The sequence below is a fragment of the Suncus etruscus genome, chromosome 5, assembly GCF_024139225.1.
Source record: "Suncus etruscus isolate mSunEtr1 chromosome 5, mSunEtr1.pri.cur, whole genome shotgun sequence".
Taxonomy (NCBI): Eukaryota; Metazoa; Chordata; class Mammalia; order Eulipotyphla; family Soricidae; genus Suncus; species Suncus etruscus.
The window spans coordinates 9,745,485-9,772,768 of record NC_064852.1 but is presented as its reverse complement, the minus strand read 5'-3'; the positions used below and the strand labels follow the sequence as shown (position 1 = coordinate 9,772,768).

Sequence of the window (27,284 nt, the reverse complement as noted above, 5' to 3'; positions counted from 1 at the left end):
AAATTGTTGGAGCTTGTAAAGTCCAATATGAACTGGTTGGAGATGTGAATCGGGGTCTTTTAAGACTCCCCTGGTTGGATGAAACTTGGACCTCAGCTAGCTGAATACACTTCCTTTTGCATCTTGCTTTCTTGAAGGTGGTCTTTGATTCTCAACACCGACTCAGGTGTCAACTCAGACCCTTATGGAGCCAAGATCATAGTTACATTCAGCCAGTACATGTCATAGTCAGTTTCATAGTCAACCTTGGGGCAACCAATGACAATCGTCCTCTTCCAGCACTGTGGAGCTCAGGAGTGTCTCTGGCTCTGGCACCCAGCCTGTGTCACTGTACTTGAGAACACTCGCATGAGCACCAAACTGCATTTCTCAAAAGAAGCCCATCATTACAGGCCCCTAATCAGACCCTTGCCATTAGCTGAGCACCTACTTACTTGGCCCCATACCATGGGGACCACCCATGCCCTTCACAGATAGGAAACTGAGGCTCAGCTGACCTTCCCACTCATCCATTAAGGAGAGGCAGAGCTGAAAGGTAACACTGAATACATCCAGCCAGAAGCACCTCTCCTTAGCCCCTTCCTTTCCATTTTTTTGGCCACACTCAGTGGCACTTAGGGCTCTGTGCTGAGAAATCGCTCACTCCTGGCAGGCTCAAGAGACCATAGGGGATGTTGGGAATCAAACCTGGGGCCGTCCCTGGTCGGCTGCATGCAAGGCAAATGGCCTACCACTCTGCTACTCTGCTATCACTCCAGCCCTAGTCTTTTCCTTTCTAGTACAAATATTCTTCTCCTCCAATACTTGCTCTGCCCAAGATGAGGCTCTGGTTTCTGTGTTTGAGGGTGCCTGATAGAAGCATCTCAAGCATGGTGTGAGTAGTAGTGTTTGTCCCCCTACACACACACACACACACACACACACACACACACACACACACACACACACACACACAGCATGGGACCACCTGGATCTTAGCTGTCATCATAATATCCCACACCACCTCAGCCTCCCCCAGCTCCAGCCCCACCTGTCTGGGCAATGCTGGCTCCTGCTCTGGTCCCAAACATCTCTGACACCCAAGTAACAGAGCACAGGCCTCTCTCTGTCACCTGTACCCTCTTTCGCTCAGTGAGTGCATTTCCTGGGGTACACAAGAGCTGAAGAGAAGCTATAAACTGCTTTCACAGATGCCCCTTGGCTAGACATGCCCATCTTCAGTAAAGCCCCCATCTTCACTCCCCTTTCAATTCTGTCCTACATCACAGGTCTGGAGGTGGCCCGAGATCCCCTCCCTGCTCTCCCCTTCCAGTCAAAAAACCTAGACTGGTGGCTGGAGAGATTGCACAGCAGTAGGGCGTTCGCCTTACATGCAGCCGATCTAGAACAGATGGTGGTTCGAATCCCAGCATCCCATATGGTCCCTCGAGCCTGCCAAGAATGATTTCTGAACACAGAACCAGGAGTAACCTCAGAGTGCTATCAGGTGTGACCCCCCAACCCCTCCCCCCAAAAACCCTAGACCTTTCGGCTCTTCCCATCTCCTCATCATGCCCAACAGAAAGATAAACACTCTGTCACCCCAGGAGATGCCCAGACACCCTGTGCCTGACAAGCTACTTCTCCCTGATGGCTATACCCACTTTGCACGTTCGGTCCCAGGCAGGGCTCCAAGCTCCCCAGTTTCACCTCCCGATTTCAATGAGCACCATCCTGTACGATCTGGCCTGTGTCATCTGAATGTCCCTTCATCCAGAAAAATGCCTATGACTCGGTCTCTGCTCTCCCAGACCTTGAGATTCACCATCACAGAGCTGTACTGGGGCCACCATGAATTATGATGCATCTATTGCAAGATGCGAGCAATAAACAGAGGGGAGCCAGCACCCATTTTGTCAGGGCTCCTGCTGAGTCCATCTGCCTGGATCCGGGCCTGTGGGACGTCTGTCGGTGGGTGTTTGGCCCAGTGATAAACAAAGGATAGAGACAGACAGATGCACACAGATACGGACAGACAGGGGACAGGTACCTCAGTGCAGAGTGCTTGCATGGACGGCCTGGGGGTCTGGCCTGTAGGACTGGGTGGCTGTGTGGGCTGGTGGTGATGGGGTGTTCTGGGAGAGCTATCCAGAAATGGGGAAGCCAAGTCCAGTGGCTCGGGAGCCTGCTGGTTCTGTTCTAGGTGGTCCTTCAGCTCTTCCAGGCGAATCCCCAATTGGAATATCTCCGCCTCCAATTCCCTTGGAAAAGAAAAGACATAAAGGGGAAGAGAAGGGGACCCACTCGGGGTGCCTAACACCCCCACTAGGAAGAAATGGGAAAAAACAAGATCGAGGCTTACTCCGCCCTCCCCTCTGCCCAGGCTCTGGAACTCAGAACCTAAGTCCCTCTGGCCTCAGTTTCTCTATTCTCTCACCAGGGATGCCAGCTCAAATCCCTACAGCCTCTTTCCACTGCAGAGGGTCTAAAGAACAGGCAGCTCAGCATCTCCTTTGGGTGCACAGAGAGTGGGGAGCAATTCTCCCTGTCTCCCTATCCTGAGTCTCTTGAGTGAGGAGGTAGAGGCTGAGCACATCTTCCTGTTTTTTTTGTTTTGTTTTTGTTTTTTGGGCCACACTTGGCAGCACTCAGGGGTACTCCTGGCTCTGTGCTCAGAAATCACTCTTGGCTCGGAGGACCATATGGGACGCCGGGGTCAAACCTACACCTGTCCTGGGTCAGCCAAGTGAAAGGCAAATGCCCTACTGCTGTGCTACCACTCCAGTTCCATATCTTTCTGTTGACGGGGGAGCTACCAACCTGCCAGGGTCAAATGTCCCAGGGGTGTCCTTGGGCCCGCCGAATTGTGGGGTCTGTCGCTGCTCCCTGCAGGCCTGCAGGTATTTCTCCTCCAGGGCCGCATGGGCTGCCTTTAGCCGCTGGAAGCCCTAGAGTCAAAGCAGAGGGGGAAGAGCTGGGTGTGCAGACAGTGAGGGTGATGGCAACTTGTGGGGGCTTGGGAATCTATGATCATGGGGATCACCTTGGGTCTGCAGAGGCCGGTGGGCCCCAATTCTTTAGGCAACAGAGGCTGGAGGTGAGTCTGAGGAGTCAGCCTGCTCACCCAGGTGAGGATTTCTGCTATCAGTAGTAGGGTGAGGACACAGGTTGGCACCTTGGCACTAGGTCCTGTGACCTCCCTGACCTTCTTAGGTAAAGCTATCAGGCCCCCCCCCCAGCATTCCATGGCAGTTGTAGTATCATCACGAGCTCCCTTAAGGCCCAGCGTGTGAGCCCTCTCTGACTCCCACTGTGGATTTTCAGGGGGGTTAAGGATCTTTGGTCTCTCATCAGCCCTCCTAGGCTGCCAGAACAAGGGGCCAAGATGGCTGTCACTCTTAAAGGACTGATGACGACCAGCAGGAGCTGTGGCTGAGCAGGGAGACACAGGCACCCACTGAGCTCCATCCAACGTCCACAGAAGCCACCCACCATGAGGCACATTGGCCATCTCTGGTTAGAGTAGAGAAACAGAGGCACAGAGGGGGTGTCTCTGTAGGTGAGGGTTATGGTGAGTGTAAGATTCAGATTCAGACCCCTGGCTCCAGAGCTCGTGGTGGTCAGTTGGATGCAGCCCCCAAATAAGCAAGTTACTAGTCAACCAGAACTAAAACAGGGAGCGGGTTACTGTTGCAGCTGACCAGAACCTTTGGTCCCCTTCACTCTCTTCAAATGACAGAGAGCCCTGTTAGAGGTCCCAAATCCAACAATGCCCTGCCTCCCTCTAAGGGGGGAAGAGACTGACACAGAGGGGAAGCAAGCCAAAAGGTTAATTCTCAAGGTCCTTAGCCACCTGCTGGATGAGACAGAGTAGAGAGCTGCCACAGGAAGTCATCTACCATATTTACTGTTGATTTGTTTCTTGGGGGAGTGTTAGGGTATACCTTATTTTACCTAAAACAAAGATCATCCCTGGTTCCTTTGTATGTTTGTTTACAACGTGGATTTACCCTAAAACAGAGACTGTCTTATTTAGAAACCTGGGTGAGACTGACTCAGGAGAGCCTGAGCTATCTGTCCTTACTGTCCTTACTGTACCACCCAGGGGTGGTCTCTGGATTCAATAAAAATGGCAGTTCTGGCAGGCAGAGGGGTGGAGACATGAGGTAGAAGACTGCCAGACTATATGTGTTTCACCCTCAGCCTAGTTTGGATTTCATGTGTATCTCATGTGTGACCCTAATCCAGACTCATTCCCCTGGAGTTAGAGATAAAACACATGGGGTGATTTTACAGGGAAGCACCTTCCATCCATACATTACAGTCACTTCTGGAAGTACTCAGGAGACCATGTGATTTAGGGGACTGAACCCAGGACTGCTGCATTCAAAGCAATGCCTGTGTCAGCCTATTGCACTATCATCCTCCCACCATATTTTGTATTCTGATGAGGGTCATAGTGTGTGGTTAAGCAGCGATGCCCTGAGCTTCAGCTGGGCCCCCACATGCTGGGGTCCACAGGTATGCCCAAAGGGAGTCTTCGAGAGGAGAGACTAGGGAAGGAAAAGCCACAATAGGAGTGAGTGGATTGCTGGGTCCCTCTGTTCCATGTCCTGCTCTGCTGCTGCCTGCGCTCCTTACAACAGTCCTTCCCCCAACCCCCAACTTGAAGAGCTCTACTGCTGCTAGGGCCCTGGCCCATGTGGCAGCAATCTAAATTTTACACATGCCTACAGTTAACTGGAGCTGTATGCATACTTATATGCATAGCATCTGGTTATCTGGAATTATAACCATATAGTTATCTGGAAATATGCCAGTAATGGTTCAGTGAGGAATGTCGCCACTTGTATAAGTTTGGAAGTTTACTCTTATGGTTAAAACAACTAAAAAGGACATGGATATAGCAATAGTGCAGTGGGGAGAATGTTTGCCTTGCATACAGTTAATCCGGATTTGATATCAACATCGCACATGGTCCCCCAAGCCTGCCAGGAGTAATTCCTGAGCTCATAGTCAGGAATAACCTCTGAGCAATGGTTGGTGTGGCCCCCCAAAACAAAACCAAGAAACGACAGAAAGGGCTGGAGAAATAGCCCAGGGGTTAAGGTGCTTGTCATGCTCATAGTCTAATCCAGTTTGCTTTCCAGCAGCTATGGTGTCCCTCAGGTGTCATCGGGAGTGATCCCTAAGCTCTGAGCCAGGAGTTAGCCCTGAACACCAGGTTGTCTGTCCCCAAAGCAATGAAAGAAACAAACAAGAGGCTCCAAAAAGGGGGCAGATACAGACTATAGAGAGGAGGGCTGGAAGGACTGGCTCACAATATGAAGCTCACCACAAAGAGTGAAAGATGACCACGCTAACGACTATCATGACAATTTTAATGAGTGAGAGAAGTAGAATGCCTGTCTCAAAGACAGGTAGGGAGGTAGGGGAGGAGGGAGATGGAGTTATTGGTGGTGGGAATGTTGCACTGGTGAAGGCTGTTCTTTTCTTATGAGTGAAACCCAACTACAAACATGTTTGTAATCATGGTGCTTAAATAAAAATATTATTTTAAAAAAGTGGAGGGCAGAGTAGTAGCTTAGTGACCTGAGGAAAAGGCATTGCATGCAGGAAGCCTGGGTTTGATCCCCAACATCATTAAGTACCCCCCCAGTACTGACTCACAGACTCCACACCAGCTGTACACTGCCAGGTGTGACTCCGAAACTGAGCCACAAGAAGGAACAAGAAAGAAAGAGGCTCTTTGTGGGTGCCAAGGGGCTGATGTATGGACAAGATGCAGGGTGGGACCACAAAGATGAGCCTGGTTTTGAGAATCAGGAGGTCCAGAGTTGGGGTCTCACTGTGTACCCTTGCATCCAGCACTCTGGTATTAGGGTCCATGCAGTTGAAGGGCGGGGAGGGGATGGTTCTCTGGTTTCATGATCCAATAAGCAGATGTAAGTGGCAGGCTCACCACCCTCCCTGGCACACCACCCTCCCTCCCTGCTTCGCAGACTGGTCCTGTCAGCAGGATGAGCTAAGCAGGGATGGTTTGATCTCAAAGATATTGCTTCCGGGACTCCTGGGTCTGGCATGAAGCAAAGGCAGCTGCAGAGACAGGCCACACAATGGAGATGGTGGCCCACTGAGTGACTTCCAAGGGGACAGTACCTTGTGCTGGTCCTGGGGCGTGAGACATCCTGCTTGCATCAGGCCTACAAAGGACTCCACCTGGGTGTGGGCGGGAAGAAAATAGGCTCTGTTAATGTTGATTCTGAAGGAGGAAACCCACAACCCTCCACAAAATGGCTGCATCCATGCTTTGGGTAAACTCCCTAGCAGAGAGGTGGTGCCAAACATCAACTTCCCCAGGGGTCTTGCTAAAACCTCCAGTAACAAGTTCCCTAGCTAAGCCTCCTCGACTATGACTGAGAGACCTGGAAGTAGGATTTATTTTTCATGGAACAAAAGACAGCCACAAAGATGAGGAAAGTATGTGGGTCCATTCACATAAAACCATTAGAATCTGGGAGTTTGACATATCTGGCAGTGTTCCTTGCTTTGTGCTAGGAGATACCAGGAGATACCAGGGTTAAAATCGAGGTGAACTATGTGCAAGGCAAGTGCCCTACCCCTATACTATTGCTCCAGCCCTTCACTGAAATATTTTTAATTTCTTTTGGGGGGATGCTAAGTCTTTGAAGTTTGGTGGGTGCTTTGCAGGTAGCGTGTCTCTCCATTTGGGTGGGCACATGGCAAGTATGAGTTAGCCACCTGTGCCAGGAGGAATTTCAAGTTGCAATGCACAGGACAGGCAAAACCATCAGTCTAGAGACAACATTAAGGGCAGTGGTGATCATAGGAGTGAGATATGGTCATACTAGACAATACGGCTGCCTTGGAGCACAATGTTTAATGGAAGCATATGGGATGCTCCATGGGCCCCTAAAGGTGAACTGTCCGGGTCCAGAAAATTCATAGAGACGGAAAATAGAGGTATGAGTGTTTGCTCCTAGGAAAGAGAATGGGACTGAATATTTTAGAGATAAGGGGATGGAACTGTTCTAAACACTGGACTGATGGTCATATTCATAGACTGTGAACACCTTGAAACTGCTAGAAGCATACATCATTTATTTTAAGATTTCTTTTCTTGTTTATTTGGTGGGGGGCACCTGGCGGCACTCAGGGCTTATTCCTGGCTCTGTGCTCAGAAATCACTCCTGGCATGGTCAGGGGACCATGTGGAATGGCAGGAATCGAACCAGGGTCTGTCCCAGGTCAGCCGTGTGCAAGAAAAATGCCCTACCGCTGTGCTATTTCTAAAGGACCACTTGTTTTTTTGTTTTGTTTTGTTTTGGTTTGGTTTTTGGGCCACACCCGATGATGCTCAGGGGTTACTCCTGGCTATGCGCTCAAAAGTCGCTCCTGGCTTGGGGGACCATATGGGATGCCGGGGGATCGAACCGAGGTCCGTCCTAGGCTAGCAAGGCAAGGCAAGGCAGACACCTTACCTCTAGCGCCACCATGCCGGCCACTTGTTATTTTTTTTTAAATTGGGCTACAAAGGCACAGTCCAGGACTTACTCCTGGCTCTGTGCTCAGGGATCGCTTCTGGAGGTGCTTGGTGAACTCTACTGCAATGGAATTGGGTGAACTGCGTGGAAATAATTGTGTGCAAGAAGAATGCTTTCATTGCCATACAATTTCTGCAGGTCAAGATGCCTTACATGAGTGGATTGCAGGCAGTCCTATAGTGGATAATAATATGCGTCTATAAAGCTGCTACCAAAAACAAAAACAAAAACAAAAACAAAAACAAAAACAAAAAAAAAAAACCACAATTCAGCTGTTTTTCCTGAAGGACTTTTTTTTAATGAATGCCACAAGGTATAATGGTACAGACTGTAGGTGCCCAAGGAGTTATTCAACTCTCAGTGCTCAGGCAGAACTAGTCTCCCCCAAGTACAAGAGTGAAGGCACACCACACAGTTCGGGTGGGGAGAAGAGGAGACACACTTCAGTGCCAAGGGTAGAGCCTAGAACTCAGTAACATGGAGTAGGCAGGATACTGTGTGTGTGTGTGTGTGTGTGTGTGTGTGTGTGTGTGTGTGTGTGTGTGTGTGTGTGAGAGAGAGAGAGAGAGAGAGAGAGAGAGGGCGGGGGTGGGATAGAAAAGAGAGAGGAGATAGAGACAGAGAGGGGAGAGAAAGAGACAGCGACAGATAGCCCAAGTGATGGTATCAGCTTCCAACAGCAGGGGGCGATGGCGAATCTCTTCTCCATGGCAGAGCTGAGGGGTCCATCCACTCACCCTGGCCAAGAAACGCCTGGCCTGAGAAGCCAGAATCTGGGTCTGCTCAGCAGAGGGCTGGTCCTTGGTGAGGCTCTGCTGTCCAGGGAGCCCCTCCGGGGTCGGAGCACTGGTGGATGAGGAGAGGCTCAAGTCCCCTCCAGTGATCAAGCCTCCTGGAAGACACAAGCACAGAACACAGGGCTCAAGAACCCATCCTGGCAGGGGCTGAAAATCTGAGACGGAGCCTCCAGACCCCACCTTCCTCATCAAACCCCATCAGGACCAGTGATGGCTCCATCTCAAAAAGGCATGGGTTCGGGGCCGGAGTGATAGCATAGAGAAGGCATTTTGCCTTTCATGCAGAAGGATGGTGGTTGGAATCCCAGCATCCCATATGGTCCCCTGTGCCTGCCAGGGGTAATTTCTGGGCAGAGAGCCAGGAGTAACCCCTGAGTACTGATGGGTGTGACCCAAAATCGAAATAAAAAAGGTGTGGGTTCGAGTCCCTCTCCTCTGGGTCTTCTTGCTCTTTTTTTTACTACCGGTGGATGCCCCCAGGCACACTGTGGGGAGGTTCTGGAGTGAAAAGGCTAGTGCAGTGGCCAGTCCCACACTGTCCAGTGACACTGCTCTGTCAGTAGCCTAACCAAATGACTCTGGTACTGAGTGGCAGAATTACATAGCAGAAAGTTCAGGCCATTTCCACATCCTCATTGTATCAAAGGGCCCAGAGAGAGGCCTGAAGCAGTGTTGTCCCCATCAAGATCCCCCATGTCCCCCTTACACACACACACACACACACACACACACACACACACACACACACACACACACACACACACACACCTGGAGCCTCTCCCAGACTCACCTTCGGCCTCAGAGACCTGCGGGAATACAGAAGGGCTGGGCCACCTCTCAGAATATTGTGGCTTCGGGATGGTGAAGGACAAGACCTTGGTCCCCTGAGACACGGTCCCCATGTGGATGCTGTGGCTGGGCTTGGGCGGGTCCGAGTACAGGTTCACCTGGGAAGTGGGGGAGATGAGGGATGGCAGAGGCAAGTCAAAGATGACCCATGCTCTCCTCCAAATGTTTGGCAAACATGCCTGATGACAGACAAAGCCATTGTGAGCCTGGGGTTCAGGACCCACAAACAATGGGTCAAAAGGTTTACATGTCCTTTCACCCTCTTGGGGAAGCTAGGCAGTGACCATCGCCCCATTTTACAGATGTGGAAACATACTCCGGTTGAATCCCTGAAATTCTCCATGTGATACAGCTTCGGGCTGGAATGACAACCTTGCCCATGATTTGCACATGAACCTTTCTCTTTTTGGGGTGTAGGTGTGGTGTTTGGCCACATCCAGTGATGCTCAGGGGTTATTCCTGGTGCTGAACCCAGAGATTATCCTGGTGACATTTGGGGTCCATATGGGATAACAAGGATCAAAACCAGGTCGGCCGTATAAAAGGCAAGCACTCTGCCCTTGTACTATTATTGATGATAAATTTATAGATTTTAACATTATATATAATTTATATGTTTTATATACATATTTATAAATTATATTTTATATTATATAAAACATAATATATGTACATAAAATATAAAATTATAAATTATAAAACATTAATATTTTTATCAATATTATTTATAACAAACCACTGGATGTGATCCAAAATTTAAAAAAAGAAAAAGAATGTTTAAAATGATAAAATACAATCATTGAAGCATTTAATCAATACAATAATGAATAGACAGTAGGCTAATATTATGATCATATTATTATTAATAAAAAAATTTTAACAATAATGATCATTAGCATAAAAATAGCAATTAATGACTGTTTGAACAAATTTGAATAGACCTAAAAAATAAGTGAATGGATTCATCTCTAAGCCATAGAAGATCTCCTTGATTTGAGGACGGATTTCATATGATAAAGAGCCCAGTGTGTTGAACAGATGTCTCGTGTCAGGCAGATAACCAAGGGAGAGAGACACTGGAAGCTCAAAATTAGTGGAAAGCCACATCCAGTACTAGAATATAGAGCAGTTGTTTTTAACTGCTGTTCTGAGGGCTGGTGATGGTGTAAAATTGTAATAGAAACCTCTGATGTGGAGTAGGGCTTAGCCCACTCTGTTTTATTTTTATTGAACGTGACCATGTCTGTGCTTATGCATCATCTACAGTTGCTTTTGAATAGATTGAAAGATTCCCACAGAGTCTTTGTGGTTCCCAAGCTGCACTTCCTGTCAGGGACTCTCACTGCCTTTTTTTTTTAATTAATATTTTTATTTAAACGCCTTGATTACAAACATGATTGTGGTTGGGTTTCAGTCATGTAAAGAACACTCCCCTTCACCAGTGCAACATTCCCATGACCAATATCCCAAGTATCCTTCCTCCCACCCCAGACTGGCCTGTACTCTAGACAGGCTTTTTACTTCCCTCATTCAGTCACATTTTGTTATGAAAGTACTCAGTGTAATTATTTCTGTGACTGCACTAAACGATCCCTGTGGTGAGCTCATGTCGGGAAGTGGACCTTCCAGTTCTCCTCTATTTTGTCTCTGAGAATCATTACACTAATGTTTTTCATTTTTCTCAAAACTCATAGATGAGGGAGACTATTCTGTGTCTCTCTTTTTCTCCCTCTGACTTATTTCACTCAGCATAATAGATCCATGTGCATCCATGTATAGGAGAATTTCATGACTTCATCTCTCCTGACGGCTGCGTAATATTCCATTGTGTATATGTACCACATTTTCTTTAGGCATTCGTCTGCTGAATGGCATCTTGATTGTTTCCAGAGTCTGCTATTGCAAATAGCACTGCAATGAATATAGGTGTGAGGAAGGGATTTTTGTATTGTATTTTTGTGTTCCTAGGAGTCTCACTGCTTTTTCTTTGAATCCCCAAGCTGCGCACTTTCTTTTTTTTTTTTTTTTGTTTTGTTTTTGTTTTTGTTTTTGGGTCACACCCGGCGGTGCTCAGGGATTACTCCTGGCTATCTGCTCAGAAATAGCTCCTGGCAGGCACGGGGGACTATATGGGACACCGGGATTCGAACCAACCACCTTTGGTCCTGGATCGGCTGCTTGCAAGGCAAACACCGCTGTGCTATCTCTCCGGGCCCAAGCTGCGCACTTTCATCCCCATCACCATTAAGAGCACTGTTATTTGCACCACCAACTTCATCTCAACTATCACTATTTTATTTATTTATTTATTTTTGGTTTTTGGGTCACACCCGGCAGCGCTCAGGGGTTACTCCTGGCTTTATGCTCAGAAATCGCTCATGGCAGGCTTGAGGAACCATATGGCATGCCAGGATTTGAACCATCGACCTTCTGCATGAAAGGCAAATGCCCTACCTCCATGCTATCTCTCCGGTCCTCAACTCTCACTATTGATACCATCAACACCAATATTCCCAATACAGCCATCCTTACATACATCATCAACCTCATCATCACTGCTACTACTACCACCACCATGACCAATATCTCATTCATCAACACCACCATCATCGTTATTTATCACCATCACCATACTTATTGTTGTATTCACCACCATCACCACCATCATCACTCCATTCTTTTTTTTTTTTTTTTTTTTGGTTTTTGGGCCACACCCGTTTGACGCTCAGGGGTTACTCCTGGCTATGTGCTCAGGGGTTACTCCTGGCTATGTGCTCAGAAATCGCCCCTGGCTTGGGGGGACCATATGGGACGCCAGGGGATCGAACCGCGGTCCGTTCCTTGGTAGCGCTTACAAGGCAGACACCTTATCTCCAGCGCCACCTTCCCGGCCCCATCATCACTCCATTCACCATGACCATGCCACTATCACCACAACCATCACATTCACCACCATCACTGCCACATTCACACCACCGCCATCTTTATCATCATTGAATTCATCCCCAGCACCACCACCATATTTACCACCACCACTACAACAGGCACTATTGTCATCACCACCACATTCACTACCATTCACTACCTCCAGCACCTTCATCACCGTTGTAGCCCTCATTCCATCACCGTCGTCACCAAAATCACCTCCACCCATCATCGTCACCACCACTGCCATCAACACCTTAATCACTATAATTGCCACTATCCCTGCCACCACCGTCATTATCAACTTCGCCAACATGGCGACCACCCTCCTCCTGACCACCCTCCTCCTCATCACCACGTCCAACACCATCATCTCCTCGTGATCAACCCCCAATATCAGCACATTCATGACTACCACCATCACCCCAACACCACCACATACTATCATCCTCATCAATCTATCAATCGCCTCACCATCACCATCACACGCATGACTACCAGCACCACCACCGCCATCATCACTACCATCAACACGTTCATTTCTATTGCTACCATCATCATCACCATCTCCATCATACCTTCATCATCGTTGTGTTCATCACCCTTCCATCACACCACCACCCACCCACCACCATCAGCACCACCATCCTAATCATTATTGCCTTCATATCGGGCCCCATCACATTCACTCATTGCCATTGCTATCAGCATGTTTGTTCATGTGGCATCATGGAAGCAGGACCCTGGAGAGTAGCTCCTACTCCCCTCTGAATTCCCTTGTCCCCAGAATGCCAGGCAGTGTGCCTCATGCCTATCACCCTGTAGGTCCCCGCTCAGACGGGCAGTTTGGGGAGCTCCCAACCCCTCAGCAGGCAGCCTGCTTAAGATGCTCTTCACGTCCCTTTTGGCAGCAAAACCCACTGCAGAGTGGAGGCCGATGAATGGATGAATGGCGCGTGTGGCTGGGCCTGCCTCCCCCTGCCTCCCCCTTCTAGGCTCAGCCCGATCAGAACAAAGCAGGATTTTAATAATCCCCTCTGCCATCTGCTCAGACGTGCCCATGGGGTGGGGACTTGCCCATTGAACCCCTTTCCTTCTGAGTGACCTAAATCCTGTCAGGGGTGGGGATGGGACTTTTACTGGGCTACCCAGTTCCTCCCTATTCTCAGCCCAGTCTGGGGGAGCCAAAGGCAAGGCCCCTTGTTTTGGGCACCAAAGGGGAGCTGGAATGGGTGTTGAGTAGTTCCTGCCTCTCCACAGGAAACAGCCTTAGAAAGAACATGGACCCAGCCCAGGGCCCGAAGGCCTCAGCTCCCCTCCCTCCTTTAAAGTAGGGCATCCCAAAGAGCTTCCCAGGCTCTAGGAAGGAAGGGGTTCATCAGGATTCTGGGAGAAGAGATGGGCTAGCAAATGCTGGAGACTGGGGTTAAGGACCAAAATATTCTCTACACAGACTTTGGGGTTCTTTGACCTTTAAGATGCTACTGAGCCTTGTGATATTCCCCTCCTGCCCAGAAAGAACAGGAAGTGTCTCCCCAACTTCAACCACACAACCTGGGGGGGGGGGCACTCCACCCCTTATTCACCCTCAGCAGGAGCTCCTAAACCCACTAGTGAGAATCAGAAAGGCATTTTACTGCCTTGCTCTCAATTTGGGGGTGGGGGCGTCATCATCTCTGATAGCCAGCATCTGAAAAGGGTGGGGCACTGGGGAAGTGATGAAGCCAAGCAGTGATGAGATCATTGTCTGCTCTGGCCAGATGAGGCTGGCTGCTGGGGTGGTAAGCTGTGCCCAGTCCAGTCTCAGCCCCCAAACCCTTTCCACCCCGCTCTCCACCCATCCCCTCGGTCTCTTGGCTAGGCTTCCGGGTCCAGCCTCGCTTTTACTCATCTGGCTTTAGGCTGCTCTGGGACTGGGCTGTGGGGTCTCCCTTCCCCAGACGCAGAACCCAGAACTGATTATCTGCTCTGCTACACAGGAAGAAGCCTCGGAGCCAATCAGATGCAAACATACACACTCATTATCTGCTAATTCCGTCATCTTGACCAAATGACTAATGTTCCAGCCCCAGTTTCTCTAAAAGTTGCTACTTAGGGCAGGGGGGCAGTAAAGCTCTCTCACTATTGGGTATTGACACCATTGGGTAATGCCATCCCTCTGCTCTGTCCCCAATGCCTCCCTTGGCATCTCACCCTGTACCGAATTCCCCAACCCTGGGCTTGCCCAGGCCCTGGCTAGGAAAGGGGTGTGCCTTGCTCCCCAGAATCAGCCAACATAGTCTGGATTCCCCCACTCCTCACCCCTCACCCGCTGTCATGGCAGAGTCTGCTTCCTTTTGTAAATAGGATCCAACCAGTGGAACTCTGGTCATGCACTTCTGGTAGAGCCTGGCACCGGCTCATGGCTGAGATCTCCTGCTGCTACCCACCCTCTAGGCCTGGCCTGGATGTCCATAGTAGCAGCTCAGCCTGCCTCCCTCTCATAAGGGTGCAGCTCTTGTCCTGAGGGCTCTAAACAGGGTGAATGGTCAGCAGGAAGGGGCCATTACAAATACCAGCTTATGGGGCCAGAGAGATAGCATGGAAGTAAAGCGTTTGCCTTGCTTGCAGAAGGATGGTGGTTTGAATCCTGGCATCCCATATGCTCCCCCGAGCCTGCCAGGAGCAATTTCTGAGCATAGAGGCAGGAGTAACCCTTGAACATGGCCGGTGTGACCCCCCCCCCAAAAAAAAAAACACATGCACACAACCCAAAAAACAAATACCAGCTTATCCCTAGAAGCAGTAACTTTTCCCAGGATGGGCTCATGGCCCCCCTAGTCTGGCTTAGGAAATCTTCCTCCCTGTTGTAGGGGACCAGGCAGCACCCTCTCCCCACTCAGTCTTTGTCTTCCTTGTACACTGGCCCAGTGGGTCATGACTGTGTTGCTCCCCTCACAAGCTGGCTGCAATATTGGGAACCTACCAGACACCGGTACTTTCTACTACTTGCTAGAATGTTCCCTCAACTGAGTTGAGGAGGCTGGAAGGAGAGCAAGGTGATTACCAGGTATTACCAGGCTCCTGCTGAGATACACTATGGGAGCTAGTATTGCTGACAAGCTCACTTTCCTCAGACCTTTTGTGTCTTTCGTGACAATGTGGTTTCCCAGGACATGGGGCCTCCTTTTGGCCCCTACTTCCTCCCCAATTCTCTCCTGTTCTTACTACCTGGGAATCTAGTTCAGTAGGTCTGAGAGACGAAGGGAGCCTCTATTTCGACATGGGGTGTTGCTCCCTGGCTTCCAGGAAGGACTGACCACAGGCACCCCCAGTGTGGGAAGGTAGGGTAGGCTGAGGCAGGTGTGTGGAGGCCTGCTCTTAGAACTTGGGTTTCTCCTCAGAGCCCGAAAGCGGAAGTACCTCTGGTGGGTTGAGAGAGCAGAACCTCAAGTGGAACTGGGGTGGGGATGGGTTCACAAGCTCAGCCTCTGCCCCTCCTCCACTGCGGCTGATGGGGCAAGAGCAGAGTAGGTGACACAGGAAGTCACAACGGCTGCAGGAGCCCACTTCCTGCCTCACCCCGGAAAAAGGGAAGGGCCCCATGTACAGACAGATCTCTTCAAGTCAGGGTGGGGTGGCTGGGTCCCACCTTCCATAGACTCCCCCAGGCCATGCAAACTCAGAGTTCAGTCAGAAAGGGACAGCCTGGGTGGGAAGAGATGTAGAAAAGGACCAGAGCCAGGAAATGGACACCAGAGACTGAGCATACATTCTTCTTCTTCTTTTTTTTTTTTTTGGCCACACCCAATAATGCTCAGGGGTTACTCTGGCTCTAAGCTTAGAAATCGCTCCTAAGGGTGCTCAGGGGATCATGTAAGATGCCAAACGTTGAAATCTGGTTAGCAATATGGAAGGCAAGCACCCAACCCCACTGTCCTATGGCTCCGATTCCTGAGCATAATTTATGTTCTGTGGGATTTCTTTGGGGCCCAGAGAGGTCATATAACTGCCTTCAAGTCAGAAAGCTGGTCAGCCATGGAACCAGAGTCACTTGAACCCCTTCCAGGGAATCTTAACCCAGAGCTTATTTTTTAAAAAACTTGATTGATTGATTGGGTTTTGGGCCACACCTACTGGTGCTCAGGATGACTCATGGCTCTGCACTCAGAAATCTCCCCTGGCAGGCTGTGGGACCATATGGGATGCTGGGAGTCTCTCCCGGGTTGGTCACATGCAAGGCAAAACCCTACTCCTGTGCTATTTCTCCGGCCCCTGACCCAGAGTTTAATCAAGGGGAGAGCTCCTGGTGAGAGTCCAGAGCACCCTGGGTTCAAGGACATCAGAATTCATCCATGGGACAGGAGAATGAGCTGGGAGAGGGCAAGGCTGCTGGCCACAATCAGAGAGGGAGGGAGCTAGCTGCTGCTGGAAAGAGGACTGGGACCATTATCCCAGGAGCTGTGAGGGGCAGGAACCCTATTAAAGAAGATGAGGAAGGGAATGGGGGGCAGCCTCACACCTCTGCAACCCCAGAACCCCTGTACCTTGGCCCCCAGGCGCAGCTGGTCAATGGTGTTCTCGGCCTCTGCATACTTGGTGAGGAGCTTGTGGTAATCCTCCTGCAAGAGAGAAAGAAACTGAGACCACTTGCAGGGGTTTGTGCCCCCCAAAGGTGCTAGACCTCCTCAGCATGATGGAGTGAGCTCAGGCTGGAAGCCAGAAGAATCCCCTCCTCTCCAGGTTCACAGTACTGCAGACTTCCTGGGACCCGAGTTCAGGGTGCCAGGGGCATCAGGACAACTCCTCAATCCCACAACCCCTTGTCGGCCATGCCTGGAGAAGCCTGACAGGGCCGCTGTGTGGATCTGATAGAACTGCACTTGGGGATGGGGGTGCTGGTGGGCAGGATGTGCTTTGGTGCTGAGAGTCAAACTCAAGTCCTCACACATGGAGGCAAGACCTGTGCTTGACCTCATGGACCATTTTTCCTGCACAATCAGTATGGTGGGTCAGGGGACCCCAGAGCACCCCAATTGCTGCTTTGTTGGTGGGGAGGGTTAAGCCACACCTGCTAGTGCTCAGGGCTTACTCCTGACTCTGTGCTTAAGAATCATTCCTCTGGGCTGGAGCAATACACAGCGATAGGTCATTTGCTTTGCATGCACACAACCTGGGACAGACCAGGGTTCGATCCCCAGTATCTCATATGGCCCCCCTTGAGCCTGCCAGGAACAATTTCTGAAGACAGATCAGGAGTAACCCTTGAGCACCATGGGGTGTGGCCCAAAAATAAACAAACAAAAAAATAAATAAATAAAAGAAGAAAAAGAATCACTCCTCTGGGAAGTGTTCAGGGGAGACCATAGACTATGCTCAAATTTCTCTGGGGCCTGCTGTATATTAGGCAAGCACTGTTTTTTGTTTTTGTTTGTTTTTGTTTTTGGGTCACACCAAGCAGTGCTCAGGGCTACTTCTGGCTCTATTTTCAGAAATCGTCCCTGGCAGGCTGGGGGGACCATATGGGATGCTGGGATTAGAACCACTGTCCTTCTGCATGCAAAGCAAATGCCTTACCTCCATGCTATCTCTCCCGCCCCAAGGCAAGCACTTTTGGTTTTGTTTGTTCTGGGTCAAACCCAGTGATACTCTGGGTTTACTCCTAGCTCAGCACTCAGGGGACCGTATGGGATGCTGGGGATAAATCCTGGGTCAGCCACATGCAAGGCAAGCACCCTCCCTGCTGTACTACCGCATCAGCCCCCAGGCAAGCACCTTGATCCTTGTACTATCTCTCAGATCCCCCAGGAGCCCTTCTGTAGAAAAATAGAGGACTTGGGAGTCCCTGTGGCAATGCGGTGAACATTAGAGCAACCTTTTTGATTTTTGTGCTTTAGTTTTGAGCCACACCTGGCTGTGCTCAGGGCTTACTCCTGGCTCTGTGCTCAAGGATAACTCCTAGCAGAACCTTACAGGATATCAAAGATTGAACCTGGGTTATTTGTGCAAGGCAAGAGTCCTACCCATTGTACTATTGGTCCGGCCCTTGAGTTTGACAAAACTGAAGAACTTCATAAAACAGAGCCATTGTGGGGAAATTCAGAAACAAATAGCACCACTCACCATAGTGAATGCCCAGAACTGAGAGCTGGTTCTGAACACATCATAAGAAGGATATAATAAGGGTAGGGAGATAGTTCAAAGGAATAGAGGACAAATTTTCCATACCTGAGGCCTGGTTTCCATTCCCAGCACCTCAGGGTCCCCTGAGCAATACCAGAAGCAATCCCTGAGCACACAACCCGTAGTCCCAAAGCACTCTAGGATATGCCCAAGCCATGTCTCCACTCAACAAGTAATCACAATAGAATCAAGCATTGCTCTGGTTTTGTAAAAACAAAGCAGAAACCTTCTGGGCCAGAGCTTTTTTTATTTTACTATAAAATATTTTTATTTTTTTACTTTACAATTGTTTTTTAATCAGATGGTGTTAGCCCAAAAATAAAATTGCAAAATGTACCCACTCTTTAAAGGGCAGAACCCTTTTTGTTTAAAAGAAACTAAAGATCCCCTTATGTCCAGCAAAAACAAAACAAAACAAAACAACTAAGTGGGTTCAAATGTTTTACCAATAAAAACATGTTTCACCAGACGAGGACCCCCTGACACAAGGTTAAGTTAGCAATAAGTTGAAACATGAACCCTAATTATGTAATGTAATTTTTGTTTAAGTAAATAAAATGCTTGCATGATTGTATTAACCAATAAAATGCATGCGTTGTTAAAGTCTGTACATTCTATATCCACTGCTTGCGGGTTTAACTCGGGGCCCTTGTTACCTCCAGTGGTTAAATGGTACTGGAACCTCGACTCGCCGAATAAACTCCCTTTCGCATCTTGCATTATCAAAGGTGGTCTCTAAGTCTCAGCGCCAACTCGGATGGTCAACTCAAGCCCTAACATTCTCATCCACAGGAATAAGACCTGGGGAACTGAACACGTGAAAAATGGACTTTATAGATTTTAAGAAAGTCAGTGCAGACAGAAAGAGGACAGTTTAGGAACACATAGCCACCAGAAAGGGCTAAATCCAGGGCAATAGGGCCCGGAGAGATAGCACAGCGGCGTTTGCCTTGCAAGCTGCTGATCCAGGACCAAAGGTGGTTGGTTCAAATCCCAGTGTTCCATATGGTCCCCCGTGCCTGCCAGGAGCTATTTCTGAGCAGACAGCCAGGAGTAACCCCTGAGCACCGCTGGGTGTGGCCCAAAAACCAAAAAAAAAAAAAAAAAAAAAAAAATCCAGGGCAATAACCACAGTGGCTTCCTGCATTGTCAACAAGGCTGGGAGGCACCAGGCCTTTTGATGGAACCATCTTGAGGTGCTCTTGCACTCAGAGCTTCATAAGAGGGGGAGCTTATGGTCTGCAGGGGAAACTGACAGGGAGTGACCAGCCCCAAAAGCTCCAACCCAGCCATCCTGTGCTCTTCCAAAATGTACACTAGTAGACGGTGGATCAGTAAAGTCCATCATGTGGAGTGCTCTGCAGGGCAAAACTTGTTTCCTCAAATTTGTTTGTTTTTGTTTTGTTTTGTTTTGTTTTTGAGTCACACCCAGTGATGCTCAAGGGTTACTCCTGGTTATGTGTTCAGAAATTGCTCCTGACTTGGGGGACCATATGGGACACCGGGGGATCAAATCATGATCCATCCTTGGTCAGAGCATGCAAGACAAACACTCTACCATTGTGCCACCGCTCTGGCCATTTCCTCAAATTAAATGCAAAGATGAAAGAATCTGGGGACCAGGGATGCAAAGAAAGAAAAAACAGTGGTGACTTGAAAGGCACATTGAAGAGATGAGAATGGAGTTTGGGTCTTGAGCCCGACAGACCAAGATGGGTAGGAGAGTCTCGGAGAGAATGGACTGCGACAATATTAATGAAATGATGCTAACTTTCAGGAAATGGATGAAAGCATGCCTCTGTGTAAGCGAGCCCTGAGCTTTGAGGGCCAAACTAAAACATTCTGGGGTACAGTAGTTTTTAGGTTGGACATTTGCTTCAAAGTACCCCAGTGTGGGGTGTTGGGGGGGGGGACAGGTGGGGTCATAGGTAGTTTCAGGAACTGGGTAGTGGAAGCTACTGGGTGGAAGCTGGCTGACAAAAACAGGATCCTTGATGATATTTTCTCTTTGATGCATTTTTTAATTTGGGGGGCCACACCTGGCAATGCTATGGGCTTACTCCTGGCTCTTCACTCAGAAATCACTCTTTTTTTTTGTTGTTGTTGGTTTTTGGGTCACACCCAGTGGCGCTCTGGGGTTACTCCCGGATCTGCACTCAGAAATCACTCTTGGCAGGCTCAGGGGACCACATGGGATGCTGGATTTGAACCACCATTCGTCCCGGATCTGCCACGTGCAAGGCAAATGCCCTACAGCTATGCTATCTCTCTGGCCCAGGCATCACACTTGGCAGTTTTTGGAGGACCATATGGGATGTAGGAGATTAAACCTAGTCAGCCACATACAAAGCAAACATCCTATCCCCTGTGCTCCAGCCCACACTTTGAAAATTTGTACAGTGCTAACTAAACCCAACATACATGATCATGAATAAAATCACTTTCTTCTGGGCTATCTTTCAGGGTGGGTACAAACCTCCTTCCACCAGCAGGGACTACTGGCCCAGACTCAAGCCCCCTCTCCCACTCCACCCCTTTCCACCTTCAAACCTGGTCAGCAGGGGACCAGGCACCCCTCTAGAAACAAGTCCTGCTTACCTGGAGCTGATGGACCAGTTTGGTGGCTTGCTCAGGTGTCTGAAATTCTTGGGGGACCCTGGCGATGGGAGGTGGATTCTCTCCTGGAGAGGCATCTCGATTACTCAGCAACACTTCCCGCACGATCTCAGCAGGAGACTTGAAGATCGGGGGTCTGGCAGGGGTCCGAGGCTGCCTGGCCTTGGGGGGCTGGTAGCATTCATCTTTGGGGAACTTCACTCGGGGTCCCACCTTGGATAAATCAGGGAGTGGGTGATTCAGCTGTCCCCGGCCATATTTGCGGACGTCTTTGGAGGTGGCGTGGCCAGCCAGGGTACCTCGTTGCCTTGGCGATGGCCTGGACACAGACTGTGGGGTGCTGATGGAGCCAGTGAAGCGGGAAGGGAGTGTCTTAGGTGACAGCCATGTCCGCTTCCAGGCCTGGGTCCCACGCTGAGGGCAGGAGACACCCGTCACTTGGGTTTCCCATCTATCTTCAGGATCCTGGGGACTGGGGGTGCGGGGTGTCGGGGAGTCCTGGAATTCCTGGGTGGTTGCCACGGTGACACTTCCTCCAATGCTGTCAACTTGGTTCAGGAGGTGGTGGCCAGCATGCTGTGAGTAACTTCTTGTTAGGACTGGGGGCCGGGGGCCAGGCGCCTCTCCTTCCCAGGGGGAACCCAGGCTGTCAGAAGGGGGTCCGAGGCTCATGGTTCCACTGCTCCAGGACCTCGTTGGGCTAAGGTCCACAGTTGGGTGGGCTTCAGAATGTTCTAGAGGCATGTCCCTCTTGTTCTGTTGGCCAGGGCCCAGCCAGTTTCTTTCCTGACCCCACTCTAAAGTCCTGGAGCTATTTTCATTATTTTCTTCTTCGGAGCTCAAGCCAGCTTCGAATCCCAATGTTGGGGAATTGTCCCCCATTTCCTCAACCTCCACAGTTTCGGGGGGCATGTCTAGCTCCTCTTCAGGTGTGTCCAGGTGGGGATCCTGCTGGGGAAGCCAGTGGAGAGGCACAGTGGAACCTTCTAGGCTGTCCACATCCTCAGCTTCAACCTCTGGAAAAAGAGGCCAGAGTTTAGCATAGCCCACATTTGGATTCTGGGTGTCGCCTTCCTTAAGCCACTCCAGGCCTCACACTCAGGCTTTAATTCTCTCCTCCATGAGGGTGAAAACCCTAGAGAGGCCCCCAAAAGGTCTCCATGGCTCCCTAACACTTATTCGAGATGTCCCAAGGGTCCTTCAAAGACCAGCCACAAACCTGGCTTTCCCCTCAGCATTTCTGCTCAGATCTAAGAGCTGGAAGCTGGGAGGCATCTCTATCTTCTTTCTCCCCACCACATACCTCCATCCCCCCCCCAAGGCTGGTCACAATTACCTCCTAGGAACCCCACAAAATCGTCCACCCAAGCCAGCATCCTCTCCTGCCCAAACCACAGGTATTGTTTAATCTCTTCCTCGTCCATCTGAAAATTCACACCTGCCTTCCAGTGGTCCAGGAGAGGCCTGCGACTTGGAAACATTCGTAAGTTCCCTTCATCCATCCAGCGCCACTACCCTCCGCCATGACCCTGGCTTGCTTTCCTCCTCAGGGTCCTCCCATATTCCATCTCTTGTCTATCCATGCCACATGCATTCCAACTATACGGTCTTTGCACATGTTCAGTTCTTTTTTGGGGGGGAGGAGATGGAGGGTGGTAGGCCACACCTGATGGTATTCAAGGGCTAATTCTGGATCTGTGCTCAGAAATCACCCCTGGCATGGGGGCCAGAAAGATAGCACAGCGGTGGGGTGTTTGCCTTGCATGCTGCTATCCCGGGACAGACAGGATTTGATCCATGGCATCCCATATGGTCCCCCACGCCTGCCAGGAGTGACTTCTGAGCACAGAGCCAAGAGGAATTCACAAGTGGTGCCAGGTGTGGCCCAAAATCAAAAAAAAAAAAAAAAAAAAAAAAAAGACTTATAATACATTAACTTAGGAAGAAATTTTGTTTGTTTGTTTGTTGGTTGGTTGGTTTTGGGCCATTCCCAGTGGCTCAGGGGTTGCTCCTGGCTCTGAACTCAGAAATTACTTCTGGCAGGTTTGGGGGACCATAGGTAATGTCAGCAATTGATCCAGGGTCTGCTGCATGCAAAGCAAACACCCTTCCCACTGTGCTATCGCCTTTGTCCTAGGAAGGAATTTTATAAATTCTCTTTTCCCCTTCCCAGGCTATGTGCTTGGCTTCCTATTGCATTTGCTAATCATTGTGCATTGAATAAAAAGGATAGAAAACAAACAAAAAAAGTAAAAAGTGGGTGGAGTATTGGACCTAGCAATTTAAATGACGGAGGTCATTATTGCATCAAGTGTGTTTGGGACAGACTAATTATTCCCGTGTCTGCATTTTCTTTCTTTTTTTTCTCTTTGTGTTTGGGCCACACCCGGTGATGCTCAGGGATTCTTCCTGGCTCTGTGCTCAGAAATCGGTCATGGCTCAGGGGAACATATGGGACACTGGGGATTGAACCCAGGTCCATTCTGAATCAGCCATGTGCAAGGCAAATGCCCTACCACTGTGCTATTGCTCTGGCCCCTAGAAGATCATTTTTATTTTGTTTTTGCTTTTAGGTTTTTGGACCACACCCAGTGATGCTCAGGCATTCCTCCTGGCTTTGCACTCAGAAATCACTTCTGGCTTGGGGGACTATATGGGATGCCCAGGATCAAACCCAGGTCTGTCCGGGATCAGCTGCATGTAAAGCAAATGCCCTACTACTGTGTTATTGCTCTGGCCTCTAGAAGATCATTTTTAAATGCTCTAGCCTGAACTTTCCTCTAGTTGTCCATTTTCCACCAGGGAGCATGGTATTGGGGTGCAGGAAAGAGCATGGGAAGGAAGGGGTTGCCTCACCCTCTCCCGTGGATTCTCCTGGTTCGGAATCAGAGGCTGCACGGGGCTGTAAGTCCGGGGTCCACTCCAGAGGCTGCAGACACTGCTGGGCATGGCGGAAATCATCCAAGAGCTCCGGGCTGGCAGCAGTGGGCAGGGGCCCCTCTACTTCCCAGCTGCTCAGGCCAGACCCATCCGTGACCTTCCCGGCCTCCTCCCAGGCCCAGCGCCGCCGCTGCCTCTGAGACCCCTTCCTCAGGCCTGGCTTGGTCCAGCAGACCTCGGTGTCTGAGTTGGCCATGGGGTCCTGCCTGCATTTCACTGGGGCCACCTCATCTTCAAGAGATCCAGCAGTCACTGCGATCACCAGATTCACTGCTGCCACTGTTCTCAGTTCCTATCATCCTGCTCGGGGCCTGTTGGAAGCACAATGAAGGCAAAGCATTAATCCATGCATTCTCCTCCTTCCTACAAAATAAGATTCTTGCAATCATGGGGCCGGAAAGATAGTACAGCGGTAGGGCATTTGCCTTGCATGCAACTGACCCAGGATGGACCCAGGCTCAATCCCTGGTATCCCATATGATCCCCAAAGCCTGCCAGGAGCAATTTCTGACCACAGAGCCAGGAGTAACCCCTCAGCACTGCCAGGTATGACCCAAAAACCAAAACCAAACCAAAAACAAAAACAAAAACAAAAGATTTTGGCAATCAGGTTCAGGAATAATTCAGCCAACATCATCCCCTTAAAGCTGTGTGACCTTGACCAAGTTGCTCTCCCTTGCCAATTCTCTGCAATAAGGCCTTGATGATTCTCTTCTCCTTCCACAATTTTATCCAATGAGTTCAAACTCAGGGTGAGGGGCCAGTGGCTAACACACAATGTCCTTCCCTGGCTCCCCAAAACCATGAAAAGAGTCCAGACTGGGAATAGGGAGATAGTGAAAAGTACCTCTCAGAGCCCAGAAAAATTGAAACCAGGGACTCCAGCTAGAGACACGGCTAAGAGGGTGCCCAGAAACACCCACCGAGGCTGCTAGAATATGCAAAATATGTGAACAATGCTGGGGTTCAACCACAAAGCAGGTGGGGGAACGGTTGCCAAGGGCGTACCTCACATAGACCGGGGGTGAAAAAAGCAGAAGCCAAAGAGCCTCTGAGAATGGCTTCTCTGAAAGGATGGGCCAAAAATCATCCATCTTGAGGGACAAATAGGGACAGCTTCATGGCACAGCAATGCGATGAAGACACCCCAAACCAGAGGGGCCATTCGGTCAGAATTAGGCCCTTCTGCAGGGTTAGTTATCCGTTACGTGCAAACCACCTCAATGAAAGCAAAAACAGAATGTGAGTTTGCAGAGCCGGAGGCAGGAGGAAGTGGCCTGGCTCGGTGAGGCATGGAGGCAGGCACAGGGGAGGCTGAGCAAGGATGTAACTCGAGTGGGAGGAGTCGGGGTCTTGTTCAGGGACTCCCCAGGCATGGAGGCATGGAGGCATGGAGGGGACTCAGAGGTGTTGCTGGAAGCTTCTCTCCGGTCTGGCTGCAGGCAGGGGATGAGTGTGGCTGTAGGGAACAGAAGGCAGAGGAAGGTCCTGGTGGGGCTCCTCCCTATCTCCCTCTAGCTGCTCCTCCTCTCCCACCCTCTGCCTCAGGAGGGAAAATGGGGGCTCTGAAGGTAAAGAGGCCCCGGTCTAAAGATCTAGTGCAGGTCAGGCTGAGGGAGAAGGTTGCCTGGCAGCCCCATTCTCCCCCCATTGCAGAGACACTAGAGCAGAAACTCAGGTCTCCCGGGACAAACAAGTCTGCATTTGTCCCTGCAGCCTCCTGAGCACCTGAAGCTCAGTCAGAGCCCCCGATTTGCAGGCCTGAGAACAGTCCATGGACAGCTATTTCTGGAACACAACTTCCCTGGGGAACGGAGCGGTTCCAGAAAGGCTGGCACAGCTCAGGAGTTGGGGGAGAGGAAGAAAAGACACGCTTCTGCTTGTTTCTGGGATTTGGGCTCGTGGGAACCTCCATGCCCTTAGCCAATCTTCCTCTGTATCCTCTGTCCCCTAATATTCACCAGATTGCCCTGTGAATCTCAAAGTGGTGCCCAACTCAGGCTGTGTCCACTCTCCAGCCAGGGCTGGGAGCTCTGCCCACACACTGCCCATCTGTCCGCACTTAAGATTAGTGAGTGGCTCTAGGAAAGCACCTTTGCCCAAGACAGTGGAAGCTCAGCCAGCAGGACCCACAGCTGTCAAGGGTGGCCCGGAATTCCCAAGCATTCTTCTCACTCACTATCAACATGTATCGCAACAAGAATACAAGGTTCATTTTAGAAAGTCTCCCTCAAGATGAACATGTTAAAAAGCCACAGCAGGGTCAGAGTGATAGCACAGAGGGAGGGTGTTTGCCTTGCACACAGATGGCCCAGGATGGATCCGGGTTTGATTCTTGGCATCCCATATGGTCCCCTGAGCCTGCCAGGAGTGATTTCTGAGCATAGAGCCAGGAGTAACCCCTAAGCAACGCCGGGTGTGGCCCCCCAAAACAAAACAAAACAAAAAGCAACAGCAAGTACGTTCAAGAGATTTTTTTAAATTTAAGTTTCTGGGCCACTCCCAGCAATGCTCAGGACTAACTCCTGGCTCTGCACTCAGGACCACTCTAGGAAGGGCTCAGATAACTCTATGAGGTGGCGGGGATCAAACCCAGGTCAGCCACATGCAAGGCAAGTACCTGATCCACTGTACTGTTGTTCCAGCTCCCTCAAGAAATTTTCATCCTTGTTTCCATATCTGAGAGGGGACCCTGTACCTTTCTTAGAAATCTATGTGGTTTCATCTGAAGCTTAAGAGCTCTTGAGAATTCTCTAAAAACGTAGATTCCTAGACTTAATAAAGAGACTTAAATCTGGGAGGGGAGGGGGGGGAGAGAGAGAGAGAGAGAGAGAGAGAGAGAGAGAGAGAGAGAGAGAGAGAGAGAGAGAGAGAGAGAGAATGAGAATAGTGGGGAGGGAGCTTGCCTTGCACATGGCTGACCCATACGATCCCCTGGCAGGGCTCTTAGCATAGAGCCAGAAGAGAGACATAGAGAGGAGAGACAAAGAGAGACAAAGAGAGACAGAGAGGGAGAGAATGAGGAGTCAGGTTCAGAGGCCTTGGTCCAGGGCCTCCAACAGCACCAGGAGCCTAAGGGTCCATTCCAGATGACACTCAACCGGGAAATGTTTGGCTCTCAGGCCAGTGCTGCTGGGGGGAGTGTGAGTACCAAAACTACCCAATCATTGCCCAGGACCCTATATGGTGCCCAACAGAAAAACCTGATACTCCGACCCCTTGCACTATCTTCCTGGTCAAGAAAATACACCCTGGGGGCCGGGCGGTGGCGCTAAAGGTAAGGTGCCTGCCTTGCTTGCGCTAACCTTGGACGGACCGCGGTTCGATCCCCCGGTGTCCCATATGGTCCCCCAAGCCAGGAGCAACTTCTGAGCACATAGCCAGGAGTAACACCTGAGCGTTACCGGGTGTGGCCCAAAAATCAAAAAAAAAAAGAATATACACCCTACAT

General features: G+C 50.0%; 1 protein-coding gene across 1 annotated transcript in view; it reads right to left on the bottom strand.

Annotated features, from left to right (window-relative positions):
- AKNA (AT-hook transcription factor) overlaps positions 1 to 24,098 on the bottom strand; it is a 51,753-nt gene extending 27,655 nt beyond the window's left edge. The window contains exons 1-8 of the mRNA XM_049773797.1: positions 23,750 to 24,098; positions 20,876 to 21,909; positions 16,642 to 16,716; positions 9,132 to 9,288; positions 8,282 to 8,436; positions 6,139 to 6,198; positions 2,800 to 2,927; positions 2,030 to 2,240 (exon numbers count right to left, since the gene is read on the bottom strand). Of these exons, the coding sequence (XP_049629754.1) occupies positions 2,030 to 2,240; positions 2,800 to 2,927; positions 6,139 to 6,198; positions 8,282 to 8,436; positions 9,132 to 9,288; positions 16,642 to 16,716; positions 20,876 to 21,909; positions 23,750 to 24,029 (2,100 nt within the window). The 5' untranslated portion in view covers positions 24,030 to 24,098. The remainder of the gene's footprint in view (positions 1 to 2,029; positions 2,241 to 2,799; positions 2,928 to 6,138; positions 6,199 to 8,281; positions 8,437 to 9,131; positions 9,289 to 16,641; positions 16,717 to 20,875; positions 21,910 to 23,749) is intronic.
- Positions 24,099 to 27,284: the final 3,186 nt, after the last annotated feature.